Source organism: Trichomycterus rosablanca, chromosome 12 (genome assembly GCF_030014385.1).
Source record: "Trichomycterus rosablanca isolate fTriRos1 chromosome 12, fTriRos1.hap1, whole genome shotgun sequence".
Lineage (NCBI taxonomy): Eukaryota > Metazoa > Chordata > Actinopteri > Siluriformes > Trichomycteridae > Trichomycterus > Trichomycterus rosablanca.
Genome location: NC_085999.1, coordinates 30,560,526 through 30,577,261, shown reverse-complemented (window position 1 = coordinate 30,577,261; position 16,736 = coordinate 30,560,526). Strand labels below are relative to the sequence as shown.

Sequence of the window (16,736 nt, the reverse complement as noted above, 5' to 3'; positions counted from 1 at the left end):
TAAAGCCCACATGATAATGCATTTTAAATCAGTGTTTATGCATACAGTGCTGTGAGAAGAAATAAAAAATAAATTAAAAAATATCAGTCTTTCCACCTGACACCAGCATGATGGGTTTGTGGTGAACTACTTTTCCATGTGATGACAGTTATACGTCCTGTGCTTCAAGGTGCCACTGAGCTGCTTAGAATGGAGTTCGCATTAGCATTCATTTGTGGCATTAATTATACCCCCCATGGTTGCAACTGAAGGAAAAACAGTATAGTGGTGCTCCACTGGTACTCTAAATTAGAATCATGGCACTAAGATTAGTGAACTGTGAAATGAGACGGGTCTGCACTATATTTACTAATCCTGTAATTGCTTGCGGCATCAGGGCTCTTTAATAGCAGCAGTTTGATAAAGTATTTTTTTCCTTCACACATCTAATGATGACCGTTGTCAGAGCTTAATTTTAATCTAAAATAATTTTGCAAAAACTACATTCTAATGCACTGAGTCAAAATGGTGTATTGTTTAGGAAAGTGATTTTGCTGCACATGTTAAAAATACAAGCAATTAATACAGTGTTAAATGTAAAGAGCAACCTAGCAGTCAACAGCAATGAAAGTAAAAACAAGACAAACTGATTCTTTTTAGAAATTACTATTTATTCACGAACAAAGCTAGTTCTCATCCACATTCACGGTTTGAAGACCTGCACAGAGAAAAGAGAACTAAATTAGAACCTTATAGCACCTATTGAACCTGCCAAATTATAACCATAGTAACTACTTCAAACGTTACACCAGCTGCTTTATGCTTCCTTAGACGCATCTGAACCTTAATGTACGGTAGCATAAAACAGCCCATTTTTGTATTTATTTATTTGGATTTTAACGTCATGTTTTACACACTTTGGTTACATTCATGATGGAAATGGCAGTTACTCATAACACAAGTTTATCAAACAGTCATGGACAATTTTGAATCTCCAAGTCACCTCACTTGCATGTCTTTGGACTGTAGGAGGAAACCCACACAGACACAGGGAGAACATGCAAACTCCACACAGAAAGGACCCAAACCGCCTTACCCAGGGATCAAACCCAGGACCTTCTTGCTGTGAGGCGACAGTGCTACCCACTGTGCTGCCCCCGTTTTTCTATAGAACTACAAAATCCAAAGGGTGATCTAGCGTCATACGACGACAAAAAAAAAAAATTATATCACCAGCTTACCTTTGTATGTGGTGACTGGGACATACGTGACAAGTGTGTACAGCTTGTTGGGTGAATCTTCATCCTCATTACGCTTCCTAGACAAGCGCACTCGCATGCGGTATGGGACGTTCCTAAAAAAAACACCATAAAATAAATGCTTAGTAAATATAGAGCAAACAGGTGATGAAGACAACAGGATTATTAATGAACATGGAAAAGGATATTAAGTCTTCATTCAGTATCAGTATAGCAAATCAAATTGCAACAAATCAATTGCAGTGTTACCTGACTCCCTTTGCCCACACTGCCTTGTTCAGGCGGGTGTCGATGCGAACGTCAGGTGTACCCATCTCCTTCACGGCAAACTTGCGAATTTCCTTAATGGCACGAGGAGCACGCTTCTTGAAAGAGCTGAAAAAACAACAAAGGGAAAAAAGATGTCAACAAAATCTGTGGTATGTTTTAAATCTACAGATCACTGTGAGCAGTAAATATTGAACTGAAAATACCTATCTTAAAATACCTGTATGTAATTTCTAGAGATGGGACGATCGATCGGCTATGAATCGGTATCGGCCGATTTTTAATCAAAATATGCTATCGGCGATCGGCGATATTTCCTAAGAGTAGCCGATCCGATCGTGTGATATATAAAGATCAGGTTAAGTTAACAGCTCAGTGGATTGATCCAGACTTTGAGCTACGAAGCGCCAACCATCACATCACCATTCATCAACCATCGTACAGAAACCACAGTGAAAGCTCTTCATGACCTAAAATAACATCATTAACGTTGTGCATCATACATACGATGTAATTTTGCTGATTGTAATATTTACTTTAAAAAGATAATTCAACCCGGTCACATCTGAGTCGATTCTATCAGCACGTTATATAAACTCCTGGTTCACTTTGGTAAATCGTATGCGGTTCTTACTTGTGATGTAGATGAGAACAGAAAACGTTACAGAGCCAATCAGAGGCAAAAGTTTATTCATTACCAAATTCGTTAGTTCAGGATCATCTGCTGAACTTTTAGCTCCTTAGACGGAACGAGTCTGACGGTCGGTTACAGATCTGTGGTAATAGCAGTTTAATTAAGCTTTTTAATGAAGCTTTTAAATGTAAGAGAGTCACACAGAATGTTCTGTAGTAGTTGGTGTTTATTTAAAACCACGACATTTAAGTAATAACAGTAAACACGGAGAGATAACTGAGAAGAGAAACTTACGCTTCGCGAAAAATGAATCGACTCGTGAATCAATGAATCACTTATAGCGATACTGTGAACAAAGCGTATCTTCTAAAGGCGCACACACACACACACACACACACACACACACGCTGCTCCGGTTTATCTTCACTGTGAGGCTCTTTTTAAGTTTATTTATTTTTATTTTTTTCCTGAAAGGAGATCGGAATCGGTGCCAAAAACCCCGATCGGTCCATCTCTAGTAATTTCTGCAAACACAAGGGTTCAAACTACTACATAAAAATGTAAGCACGGTTTTCAGTACTTTACACTACAGGTTTACATTATAAAAACAGGTTCCAGGACAATGCCAAGATTCATAAGGCTTAGTGTTTGTTTATTAGGATGTTTTACATTTTGGTTACATTCATGACAGGAACGGTAGATACTCATTACACAAGGTTAATCAGGTCACAAGGTTATATCGAACAGTCATGGACAATTTAGTGTCTCCAAATCACCTCACTTGCATGTCTTTGGACTGTGGGAGGAAACCGGAGCACCCGGAGTAAACCCACGCAGACACGAGGAGAACCTTCTTGCTGTGAGGCGACAGTGCTACCCACTTAGTCACCATGCCGCATAGGTAGATGTAAACATGTGCCGCAATGTAAACATACTGTCTATAACAGACAAAATTGTGTTAAAGTATCATTTTATATGATGTGCTAATAAAACCAAGTCAAAAAGTTTTGTACTCACAAATAATTTAGGACTAGATTATTACTACTACTACAACATGTCCAGTACCTTGCACACTAAACTAATGCTGCTTTCCTGCAAGTAAATGACATTTACATTTTTGACATTTAGCAGATGCTTTTATCCAAAGCAACTTAGAGTACAGTTACTGTATACAGTCTAAGCAGTTGAGGGTTAGGAGCCTTGCTCAAGGACCCAACAGCAGCAACCTGGCAGTGGTAGGGCTTGAACCAGCAACCTTCTGATTACTAGTCCAGTACCTTGGCTACAGCGTCCCAGAACCCTTGTCGTTTATTTATGAACCCAATTAGTTCAATATCCAGACAAATAAAACTAATGTACAATTCAGGACTTCTGCTTCTCCTCGCTTGTTTATAACTTGCCTTACCAGGATCTCATAGTCTAGACAAATGTAACTTTTAGTGGTAAAACAATGACGATCTTGAGCGAAGACGTTAACGTCTAAATTATTCTTTCACTTTAAAAGCACGAAAATAAAAACATGAAGCTCAAACTTACATGCCATGGATGCGCTTGTGAACGTTGATGGTGTATTCCCTGGTCACAACCTCGTTAATGGCGGAGCGCCCCTTCTTCTTCTCTCCTCCTTTTTTAAGCGGTGCCATCTAAATTCACCAACAATTACAGTTTTATTATTATTATTATTATTATTACACAAAACGTGGCGCTACACAGCCTAACGCGGCAGCTAGCACTATGCTACGCTGTATACCAATGCTAAGCTAAGACTCTAATAAGGCGGGTTTAAAAGTTATTCAGGGCCAGAAAATGACAAATTTTAATCCTGTAATATTATAAACTGTTAGTGCACACATATAGACCAATGCTGGTTAGTATTTTTCACAAAAACATGAAGGATGTTGATGGATTTTGGAAACAATTCCCGCTAGCTGATACTCACTCTGCCAGATGAACGTCGAAAAGGAAGGAGGAAGGGATTCTGGGTAATACAAAAAGGTGTTACAGACGTCCACTTCCGGATCTGTATATCATGGGGAAAATGTAGTTTTTCGTGTGGTGTGCAAACCTTTTTAATTACAAATAAGAAATGACTTCTATTTCTTTGCGCTGGTACGTTTGCATTGTGCAAATATTCGACTTTTTCATAAACTACATATCCCATAATGCACTTATGCACGCTGTAAAAATGTATAATTTTTTATTTTCAAGCCCGAATCGCACTTCTAACCCACTTAACAAAGTGACTAATTACTACCTCAAATATCGATATGTTTTCCTTTGACATGCTAGTAATTTAGAATGTAATCATGAGAATCATTTCTGTGTAAGAGTCGATTCTCTGGTTTAATGCATTAAAAATTGAGAATCGATTCTAATTTTGCTATAATCGACTCAAAAGATTTAGAATCGATTCCAAACAGTAACATTTAAATACAAATAATAGTTAATAGTTAATTATTAAAGCAGTGAGAAATATTCGTGTTTAAATTAGTCCTTAGTTCTAATATTTTTTTATTCTTACAGTAGAACATAATTACAAATTAAATACATCAAAACCATATTGCTCCAATATATTTGGATAATATTTGATATTATTATTTAATATTACTGATTAATTTACGATGCAAAAAACACATTTTGCTCAAACCTCATATACCTTATTGCATTTATGTTAATTGGGATTACATAGGCAGGAATACCATAAACAGGGTGTCAATCCAAAAAAGCCTGTAGCATGTTTACCACTGTGTTACATTATCTGTCCTTTGAAGGATGCACAAGGCGGATTTGCTGCTTTAAATTTCTTCAAATTATTAGGGACTAAGTGAATGTAAGTCTGTGTTGCCCTGCAATGCACTGAAGCCTAGTGTTTTCAGTTGGCTCTGGAGTCTGGACCCTTCAAGACCCTGACCCATATGTTATTAAATAAATAAAACACAACAACTTAAATACACTGTGTGTAAAAAGGATTGCAAGTTCTCACTGTTTTTCGGGAAATATTTCTCACATCTACCCAAATACATACAGAAGGTGGATTGGCTATTATAAGTGACCCTCAAGTTGTGAATACTCGAGTGAGTAAATACTTGAGTATGTGCTGCCTCTGATGGATTGGTGCCCTGTCCAGTGTGTCTATGTAGGGGTGTCTGAACCACCGCGACCCAGACCAGCTATTGACAAGCTATTGGTCGAAATAAATCAGTGAGTGAATTCATAAATGAAAGAATGAATAAACGAATAAATTAATGTGTATAAAAAAAAATGTTGCTCCACACTCCGGAACCGTAGGTGGCGGTAATGCTCTGTAACCGCCTGTCAACACCAACCAAAAAGAAAATAAAGTACTAGCCTACTAGCTAGCCAAGGAGAAGAGAGCGTCTGTGATTTTTGGCAGAAATAACTACAATAATTTGATATATTTTTGTAATTTCTTAATGTTTATAGGAGTAAAAATGGTACTAAAATGGTATGTTGTCGGTTTAGCTGAAGTTTATGACCGAGCGGTTAGTAAATGAAAATTAAGCTAGTTAGCATGTGTATGATAACATACAGTAAGCAGTGTCTCTACAATAGAAACCAACTATATTATTGTTATTATTATTAATACACAGTTTGTTCAGTCAGAAGGAATTAAATCATTAAATAAAGAGAAACAATGACTCTGGCACCGAAGGAATTGACCACACTGCTGGGACTGCTGTCGGAGGAGGCGTGCGCCAGTAACTCGTTTGAGAGTTTAGCCAGCGCTTTCCACCACTGTTTCGGGAAGGCTGAACACTTCAGGGCGGGTTCGGTGCTGGTTCTGTTGCTGCAGCAGGCTGACCTGCTGCCGGGTTCCGCTCCACGCCTCGCCGCGCTCTACCTGCTGTGGGAAATGTACCGCACCGAGCCGCTGGCTGCCAACCCCTTCGCTGCTGTGTTCGCCCACCTGCTCAACCCGGGCAAAGAGGAGAACGAGAGACACATCTCAGGTCGGTCATTCATTCATACATACATACATACATACATACATACATACATACATACATGCATACATACATACATACATGCAGTACAGTACAAACATACATACATGCAGTACAGTACAAACATACATACATGCAGTACAGTACATACATACATACATACAGTACATTCATACATACATACATACATACATGCATACAGTACATACATACAGTACATACAGAACATACAGTACATACATACAGTACTTCCATCCATCCATCCATCCATCCATCCATCCATCCATCCATCCATACAGTACATTTATACATTCATACATACATACAGTACATTCATACATTCATACATACATACATACAGTACATTCATACATACATACATAGAGTACATACATACAGTACATACATACATACATAGAGTACATACATACATACATACATACATACAGTACATTCATACATTCATACATACATACAGTGTATCACAAAAGTGAGTACACCCCTCACATTTCTGCAAATATTTCATTATATCTTTTCATGGGACAACACTATAGACATGAAACTTGGATATAACTTAGAGTAGTCAGTGTACAGCTTGTATAGCAGTGTAGATTTACTGTCTTCTGAAAATAACTCAACACACAGCCATTAATGTGTAAATAGCTGGCAACATAAGTGAGTACACCCCACAGTGAACATTGTCCAAATTGTGCCCAAATGTGTCGTTGTCCCTCCCTGGTGTCATGTGTCAAGGTCCCAGGTGTAAATGGGGAGCAGGGCTGTTAAATTTGGTGTTTTGGGTACAATTCTCTCATACTGGCCACTGGATATTCAACATGGCACCTCATGGCAAAGAACTCTCTGAGGATGTGAGAAATAGAATTGTTGCTCTCCACAAAGATGGCCTGGGCTATAAGAAGATTGCTAACACCCTGAAACTGAGCTACAGCATGGTGGCCAAGGTCATACAGCGGTTTTCCAGGACAGGTTCCACTCGGAACAGGCTTCGCCAGGGTCGACCAAAGAAGTTGAGTCCACGTGTTCGGCGTCATATCCAGAGGTTGGCTTTAAAAAATAGACACATGAGTGCTGCCAGCATTGCTGCAGAGGTTGAAGACGTGGGAGGTCAGCCTGTCAGTGCTCAGACCATACGCCGCACACTGCATCAACTCGGTCTGCATGGTCGTCATCCCAGAAGGAAGCTGACGCACAAGAAAGCCCGCAAACAGTTTGCTGAAGACAAGCAGTCCAAGAACATGGATTACTGGAATGCCCTGTGGTCTGACGAGACCAAGATAAACTTGTTTGGCTCAGATGGTGTCCAGCATGTGTGGCGGCGCCCTGGTGAGAAGTACCAAGACAACTGTATCTTGCCTACAGTCAAGCATGGTGGTGGTAGCATCATGGTCTTGGGCTGCATGAGTGTTGCTGGCACTGGGGAGCTGCAGTTCATTGAGGGAAACATGAATTCCAACATGTACTGTGACATTCTGAAACAGAGCATGATCCCCTCCCTTCGAAAACTGGGCCTCATGGCAGTTTTCCAGCAGGATAACGACCCTAAACACAACCTCCAAGATGACAACTGCCTTGCTGAGGAAGCTGAAGGTAAAGGTGATGGACTAAACCCAATTGAGCACCTGTGGCGCATCCTCAAGTGGAAGGTGGAGGAGTTCAAGGTGTCTAACATCCACCAGCTCCGTGATGTCATCATGGAGGAGTGGAAGAGGATTCCAGTAGCAACCTGTGCAGCTCTGGTGAATTCCATGCCCAGGAGGGTTAAGGCAGTGCTGGATAATAATGGTGGTCACACAAAATATTGACACTTTGGGCACAATTTGGACATGTTCACTGTGGGGTGTACTCACTTATGTTGCCAGCTATTTAGACATTAATGGCTGTGTGTTGAGTTAATTTCAGAAGACAGTAAATCTATACTGCTATACAAGCTGTACACTGACTACTCTAAGTTATATCCAAGTTTTATTTCTATAGTGTTGTCCCATGAAAAGATATAATAAAATATTTGCAGAAATGTGAGGGGTGTACTCACTTTTGTGATACACTGTACATACATACATACATACAGTACATTCATACATACATACATACAGTACATTCATACATACATACATAGAGTACATACATACATACATACAGTACATTTATACATACATACAGTACATCCATCCATACATACATACATACATACATACATACATACAGTACATCCATACATCCATACACACAGTGTATCACAAAAGTGAGTACACCCCTCACATTTCTGTTCCGAGTGGAACCTGTCCTGGAAAACCGCTGTATGACCTTGGCCACCATGCTGTAGCTCAGTTTCAGGGTGTTAGCATCTTCTTATAGCCCAGGCCATCTTTGTGGAGAGCAACAATTATATTTCTCACATCCTCAGAGAGTGCCATGAGGTGCCATCATGCCAGGTGCCAGGTTGAATATCCAGTGGCCAGTATGAGAGAATTGTACCCAAAACACCAAATTTAACAGCCCTGCTCCCCATTTACACCTGGGACCTTGACACATGACACCAGGGAGGGACAACGACACATTTGGGCACAATTTGGACATGTTCACTGTGGGGTGTACTCACTTATGTTGCCAGCTATTTAGACATTAATGGCTGTGTGTTGAGTTATTTTCAGAAGACAGTAAATCTACACTGCTATACAAGCTGTACACTGACTACTCTAACTTATATCCAAGTTTCATGTCTATAGTGTTGTCCCATGAAAAGATATAATGAAATATTTTCAAAAATGTGAGGGGTGTACTTACTTTTGTGATACACTGTACATACATACATAGCAGGACTGGAAAGGGCGCCAATCCATGGAGCACAACTTATATATTGCCTCTTTTCCACTGCATGGAACTCTAAGCACCCGTATTAAAATTTGAATGCATATTGTATTGTACTGTAGGGTAGTGACCAATGGAAAAGGGTCAGTAAAAAATCAGCCACTCCACCAACTGCCATTGAGTAGAGATCTGTTGTTTTTTTCTGTTACTTTAGTTACTTTCAGGGTTGGTTATTACAGGCTTCACATGATTGATCAGTTCAAGTTCAATGTCAAACACCATCAAGGTAGTTTTGTATCTCCAGCAAAGGAAACCCAAGCACAGGGAGAAGATGTGACCATGACTGCTCCAGCTGGGAATTAACCCAGGACCTTCATGCTGTGAGGCAACTGTACTGCTGCAGCAAAAACTACGAGTGACCATACTCTACAGTACTTAATGTGCCACTTAATCTCATGGTGTTATTTGTTAATTCATTTGTACATATTTACTATCCTGTTTAGGGCTGAGGTGTATCTGGAGCCTATTGAAATTGGAAACAAATAGATTGGGAAAAAATGACAAAAATGTGTGATCTGGGCATTTGTGTAAACAGGGTCCAATCCATCTTGGATAAAGCCTATTAATTTGCAAATAAAATGCTGCCCCATGAGACCATTAGTTGGGAAACTTTTAATTCAACATTATAAGAATTGAAGAACTGTTGAGCAATCACTTAGAAATTGAAATGGGGTATTCTCACATGCATACACACCAAAGCATCTGCATCTTGTTTACAGACACTTGCAGCAGAATATGCTTTGAAAACACAAAAACAGTATAACATAAAGCAAAACACAAGGAATTAACCATTTTCATGAATTCACTCTTGTAACATAGCTGGGTTTTTTGTCTGGGCTGTTTTATCATTTCAATTTGTTACACATTAAAAGGGTTGTTGTTTTCTTTTTGTGTTGTCCAGGTTTCCTTCCTCCTGTCACAATGCCCGAGAAGTTTTTCCTGTCTCAGCTCATGCTTGCCCCTCCTCGAGAGCTTTTTAAGAAAACGCCACGGCAGATTTCATGCATGGATGTAGGTTCAACTCCACAGGCCGTTGACATCAGTGGACTTCAGCTTGCTCTCGCTGGTAATCATAGTTTGTTTGTTTTTTAATCATAGTATCATAGTATTTTCATGTATAGAGGTATAAATAAATTATAGTTCAGGTAGCTAATTCTCTTTGTTAATGCAGCTACATCTGCTTTAAAGTCTAAGTGTGTTTGGATTAAAACCTGGAAGATACAAGTGATGGTGACAAAGCAAATGCTACGCCAACAACAAGCTCCCCACATTTTGCTAATTCTAATGGTAGAATGAAATTTAGCATACAGGCATGTGGTCTTCATAGGCCAACATATAAATGGTGAAAGCATTTAAAAACAACAGCACCCACTAGGGAGTAGGCTACACAACCTTACAAAACAAGACCAACAAATGCTAAATTGGATAATGCATATATTTCTCAGCCCTTAACTTTAGACCTCTACCTTTTCTCTGTATGCAATGCCAGTACAAGAACCATCTGTCAGGAACCTCTTGGATTAGAATGTTGTATTGTTTAATTCCAGAATGATAGTGCTAGTATTGATGCTGAATTCCTTTTAGCCTGTTTGAAGTATCTTATGTTTACAGTGCTGCTGTGAAATTTTAATTGTTTGTGTGTGTGTGTGTGTGTGTGTGTGTGTGTGTGTGTGTACCTAATCTAGAGCGTCAGTCAGAGCTGCCCACCCAAAGCAAAGCCAGTTTTCCCAGCTTGCTTAGTGACCCTGATCCTGACTCGTCCCACTCGGGCTTTGACAGCTCCCTGGCCAATCAGATTACAGAATCGCTGGTGACTGGGCCACGCCCACCTCTGGAAAGTAAGTGCAATTACATTTGGGATTAGTTTATTTAAGAAGGAAAACATCACCATTTTCAACCATGTCTTTTAAAAAAAGGTTAGTTCTGTAGAAGAGTCACATTTTTTTGGTGTAGAGGCTTTGAATGTTTGTACATAACAGGTAAAATTCCATGTTGCTTTGAGTTTGTAAATGAAAATACAGTAGCAGCGTCTCCACAGGAAAGAAACAGCACATTTTCATGCTCAGTTACTGTCTATTTGGTGAATTTAACATACTGAGCACAAATAAAACAAATATCACAGGAGTCTCGATGGGCCATGATGAGCTGTTTTGACAGGGATTCTGGTCCTGTTGTTATGACCGATTGGTGTATACACACACACACGCACACCTACCTACATTAAACCCCTAGTTATTCTTCTGGGTTTTTTTACACTGACAAATTCACCTTCCAATGGCCTTCTGCCCAAAACCCCCCACACTCCCCGAACATTAGCCGAGCATGTCCGTTCAGACGCCAACTGCCAACAGCACCCCTGAGATTCATTCCCCGGATCTGACTGTTAGTGGGCTAGCTGTGTTTTGCTGCTGCATTATTTAAATGAAATTGTCACCAACATTATAATTCATGTTTGACAAAAGTATTAGAGTTATTATATTCATTTATACATATTTATGTAATTTTTTGTTTTCTGCCCAGGCCACTTCCGTCCCGAGCTAATTCGGCCAGCTCCTCCGCTGTTCCAGGCGAGCGAGGCCGAACTGGCATGGCTGAGTCCAGCCGAGCCAGAGCATCGCGTGCAGTGGGATCGTTCCATGTGTGTACGTGCTGCCACTGGCCTCGAGACGAAACGGATCATGGCCAAAGCCTTCAAGAGCCCACTGTCAGCGCCTCAGCAAAATCAGGTACATGAGATTTTACCTCAGTTATTCATCATATAACAGTACTGATTTTTATTCAGCTCATAATACTGCATGGCCAGAAGTATGTGGACATCTGATCATGTGCAGTAAACATTCTTACTTATTAAGTGTGTGGGTTGATGTGTTAAAGATGCTGTTGAGTTTATGCCAGAATGCTAGCTGATTAACACTTTCATGTGGTAAAGTCAGCAACAGCATCCTACAAACATTACTGGAACGCATGACACTGTGTATATTTACTGTGTCTGGTTACATAGAAATGAACAAATGTAGTTTTTAAATTGTGTTTTATTTAATCAATTTCATTTACCAGGTTATATTACATGTGACAGAAATATACAATTGGTTGTAGCCATTACAAAAACCCATAATAAGCATAAATATGTGTCTTTCCTTGTTTATTGAATCAATACTGTTTTGTTTCCTTAGCTGCTAGCTGAGTTAGAAAAAGACCCGAAGCTAGTCTACCACATCGGCCTAACCCCGGCAAAACTACCTGATCTGGTGGAGAACAACCCTCTGGTGGCCATTGAGATGCTGCTTAAGCTCATGTCCTCCAGTCAGATCACTGAATATTTCTCTGTCCTGGTCAACATGGACATGTCTCTACACTCAATGGAAGTGGTCAACAGGTAAATCTAGTTAATGTGGTTGATGTTACGCAATAGCATATGTTGTACAAAGAAAGAGAAAATGTGTGTGACCTTCAATCATTTCACTTAACACAGTCCACTACTGCATCATGAAATGCAAACTGACACTTTATTACACAAAGAGAAAGCCATACACCGGTTCAGTGCAGAAACGCTTCTGACCTTTCTGGGCTCAAGTTCAGCTCAAATGGAAACGTGTGCTGTGGTCACATGAGTCCATGTTTCAGCTTGTTTCATGCCAAAGACAAAAAGGACCATCCAGATTCCTAGCAGGGAAAGGTGCCAGAGCCAAATGTGTGCTTCCTTTTACCATTCTTCCATGGTTATGTCAGCAAGACAATGCCAGGCTTCGGAAACACAGAATGCATGTGCTTGACTGGCCTGCCTGCAGTCCAGATCTGTCTCCTATTGAAAATGTATGGTTCCCCATGAAGAGGAGAATCAGACGAGCGACTACAGACTGTTGAGCAGCTGAAGACTCATATTGTACTTATTACAAATCCTTGTTTTTATTTGATTTTACAAAATGTCTCAGCTTTTCTGGACATAAAACTCATCAGAGTAACAGCTGTGATAAAGCATCATATTATTTTGCCCTAAACCCTAAAATATGAAGAATTTGATGATATATTTACTTGATAAGCATATTGTGTTGATAATTATACTCTAGTTACTCAGCCTCGGTTACAGTTATGTTGTTTGTGTGGTGTGTTGTTCTAGCACTTATTATTATTATTATTAAGGTGTTTTTTGGCCTGCAGGTTAACAACAGCAGTGGATCTTCCACCTGAGTTCATCCACCTGTACATCTCTAACTGCATCTCCACCTGCGAGCAAATCAAAGACAAGTACATGCAGGTTTGTTTGAGCTATATTAATTCTACTGTATAATTTGGTTTCAAAGCACCAGCTTTAGAAATCTCACTCCATTTTTTGGAAGATACACAAAATTGTTGCACTTTGATCATGAGAACAGTTCACAAATAATATGCACATAATTACACTTGACGAGCACTTTAATAGGTACACCTGTCTGGTGTACGTACATTCATTGATTGTTTTATAAACCACACCTACCATACAGGTAAAATTTGTGGGTGTACAAACACTGGGGGTGGCTAAGTGGGTAGCACTGTCACCTCACAGCAAGAAGGTCCTGGGTTCGATTCCCAGGTAGGGCGATCCAGGTGCCTTCTGTGTGGAGTCCACAGACTGTGTTTGACATTAAACTTGTAAACTGATTAATCTTGTGTAGCGAGTAACTACCTGCTCTGTCATGAACGTAACCAAAGTGTGTAAAACATGATGTTAAAATTTTAATAAATAAATAAATACAAACACTGACTGTAGGCCATCTGTTGCTTTGTACCCTTTACCACATCCCTGTACCTCATTAATCAATTGAAAGGCAGATGTTGTACTGCTATGAGTGTATCAGGTGCAGCAGTGTTGTTGGGATTTTCAAACACCTTGGTTTCAATATAAATCCAACAGCATCCTGTGATCCAAAAGCGTCCACTAATAAAAGACTAGAACTGGATGAATACATTGTGCATTTATCTGTGAATTGATTAATCATTAACATGCCTAATTTTAATGGTAAACATTGAACGATCCCTCTCTCTGTTTTCTTTGCTCCAGAATCGACTGGTGCGCCTTGTGTGTGTTTTTCTTCAGTCACTGATTCGAAACAAGATCATCAACGTGCAGGACCTGTTCATCGAAGTGCAGGCGTTCTGTATCGAGTTCAGCCGAATTCGTGAGGCCGCCGGCCTCTTCCGCCTCCTTAAGACGCTCGATAATGGTGAGGCGCCAGCAGAGGGTAAAGCTGTAAAATAGTCCTTTTGGAGCAGACGAGATCTGAACTGATCAAGCCTTGAATTCAGGCAAACTCACCTGGCATTTACTTTTTTCTCATGTATGTCTGGGCCTTTTTTCTGTATCATCGATGAGTTGGAGGAGAGATGTTTTTTAATGTCTTTTTTTTTTTTCAAAATTCTTAGTAAACTATTGTTTTCCCAAAAATATAAGATGAGGACTGGTTCAAACGGCACTTGTGGATTAAAACTTTTGCCATTTAAAGATGTACATCAGGGTCAACATTTCATTCAAACATGTCAGTAAACCTGAGTTTTGCATAAAGATGGTTCATGTGACTCATAAACACTGAGTTATTAGTGCACATGATAATCAGCTGTGGTGCTCTTTCAAAACATAATTCACTCATTTGAACCTGAACCTTAATTGCCTTCTTTTTAATCTTGTACCACCAATGTAGGATAAAGCTAAAGCTAAATGCAAGCTTAAACTTCATCCAACCATTTCTTCTTGGCACATGGAACATCAAAGCTGTAACTGAAAACTTGCCAGGTTTTGTCTCACTTCACAGTGCGTTTTGAACTATAAGAGGATTTTCCCTCTCTGTTCTTGTGTATTCTTTGTACAAACCGCTCCAGCACTGAAATCGCTGTGAACTTCTTAATTTGACAAATGTTTAATTAAAAAAAGACTATATTAAAAAAGTAAGTTTTTGTTCTAGCATGTCAACAGCTCAAGCTAATTTCTAAACTTGCTGACTTGAATTACTTTACTGTATTATGTACCTGACCATTAGTTCATTTGTTAGCCTGTTTACTATGCTAGCAAACTGAAATATGGAGGCTTATGAGTAGAACATAAGAAGACACAGGTTGACACAATTGAAATTGGCCGAGTTTGATAGCTATTGTGTACTTTCCAACACAGAAAACATTACCAGTTAGGGCTGGTTATTATGACTTAATACTGTTTAGTGATAGATAAGTGTATATACACACACACTGCTGTTAAATATACTATATACTTTTTGTACTGACACCTGGATTAGACACTTGACCACAAGCCTGTAGGATATCTCAAACTTATGGGCATTGACAGGCACGAGTGGCTGTGGCAGAGGGAGGGCAGTTGATGTGTTCCTCATGCTGCACTTGTGGCCTCTGCTGCTGGATGAGCTGTCTGCATGAGGGATAAATGATTCCCAAAAAGTGATACGGCTTTCTATGAGGTTGAAAGATGCAGCCGTGGACTGCATGCACAGCAGAGGGGGTGTGGGGTAGTCTGTGGTTCTCCTCTGTCAGGGCAGGGATAGTGGAAGTTACAGTTGGGAAATTGAAAATGACTAGATTGGGAGAGAGGTGCAAACAATCTTTATTATATAGTCTCAGGGACTCCAGTGAACCCCAGTGAAAGCAGTTATTTTCAAATGGGCGAAAAACTTGGACAGTAACATTGGAACGTAGAATAAAGACGGACTTGTTGCCTGTGTGGTACCTCCAAGTGTGCATATTTTAAGTATTTAATTTTATCTTTTGACAAGGGAAAGTACATAGAGTTAATATAAGGTGTATCATGTACCTTAAATTAGTTTCGATAATCTTATTTATCCTTTGCAGATAGTAAATCAGTGCACAGTTCTGCTCTTTGAACTCAGTGGACGCCTAGTATGCCAAGAGTGTCACTTGTTAAAGCATAACACAAAGGCAAGGCCCCCAATAGCCCCCTCTTGGGGTCAGAGTTGTCTCATTTGGTACAGGTATATAAAATGTAAACCAAACACCTGTCAACTAAAGCAGTGAAAGTAAGACAGCTAAACTGTACACAGCACAGAGCTTATCAAAAGTGAACATGTTTCTGTAAACTGTGTCATACAAAAGCTTACGTTTTGCTGTACAGATTAATAATGTCTTGTTAGAATCAGTCAACAGCAGCAAGAACTAATAATGTAATAAATACTTACAACTTTGCCTACACTTGTAAGGGATTTGTACGTCGCGGCTGTCTCAGGATTTTAAAGATTTCTAATGGGCTATTTTGTGTGAATGAAGAAGAAGTATGATGTTATAATAAAAATAAGTTCTTTCACAGGGTAATTGTGGGCTTTTTAAACAGCAGGAAAAATAGCCGTTAATCAACTCTGATTAATAATTAGATGGTGTACAAAGTGTAATAATGCTGTTTAGCTTTCCTACAGAAAATTTGGGTGGTTGGGTGTAATTCGAGAAGCCAAAAAAACAGGTCTGCTGTGAATAACATGCTGCTGGAACACGGGTATTACTGTCCACAGACAGAAAGAAAGAAACCTGCTCCTGCTTTTTATATCAGGTCCTTCTTTTTCACCCAGCGACCTGATTTCCCCCCAATTTTCTCCCTAATCTAGTCATATCCAATTATCCTGATTGCATTATGCTTTCTCTCTACTGACGACCCTCCACTGCTGACTGAGGAGCACCGTAACAGACTTGTGTGCAGTACCGACTGCATCTTTTCACCTGCACTGGGCGAGTTCATATATGGATTAGTGTACA

General features: G+C 39.7%; 2 protein-coding genes across 2 annotated transcripts; one reads left to right on the top strand and one right to left on the bottom strand.

Moving 5' to 3' along the window:
- Positions 1 to 629: 629 nt before the first annotated feature.
- Positions 630 to 4,160, bottom strand: rpl31 (ribosomal protein L31). The gene is made up of 5 exons (XM_063005764.1): positions 4,079 to 4,160; positions 3,676 to 3,782; positions 1,488 to 1,613; positions 1,221 to 1,333; positions 630 to 697 (listed from the first exon to the last, which is right to left on the bottom strand). Exons 2-5 carry the CDS (start codon positions 3,780 to 3,782, stop codon positions 666 to 668), a joined length of 378 nt encoding a protein of 125 aa, XP_062861834.1. The 5' UTR covers positions 4,079 to 4,160; the 3' UTR covers positions 630 to 665.
- Positions 4,161 to 5,794: 1,634 nt separating this feature from the next.
- cnot11 (CCR4-NOT transcription complex, subunit 11) lies at positions 5,795 to 14,928 on the top strand. The gene is made up of 7 exons (XM_063005763.1): positions 5,795 to 6,110; positions 9,895 to 10,059; positions 10,679 to 10,831; positions 11,514 to 11,719; positions 12,167 to 12,369; positions 13,152 to 13,248; positions 14,032 to 14,928. Exons 1-7 carry the CDS (start codon positions 5,795 to 5,797, stop codon positions 14,227 to 14,229), a joined length of 1,338 nt encoding a protein of 445 aa, XP_062861833.1. The 3' UTR covers positions 14,230 to 14,928.
- Positions 14,929 to 16,736: the final 1,808 nt, after the last annotated feature.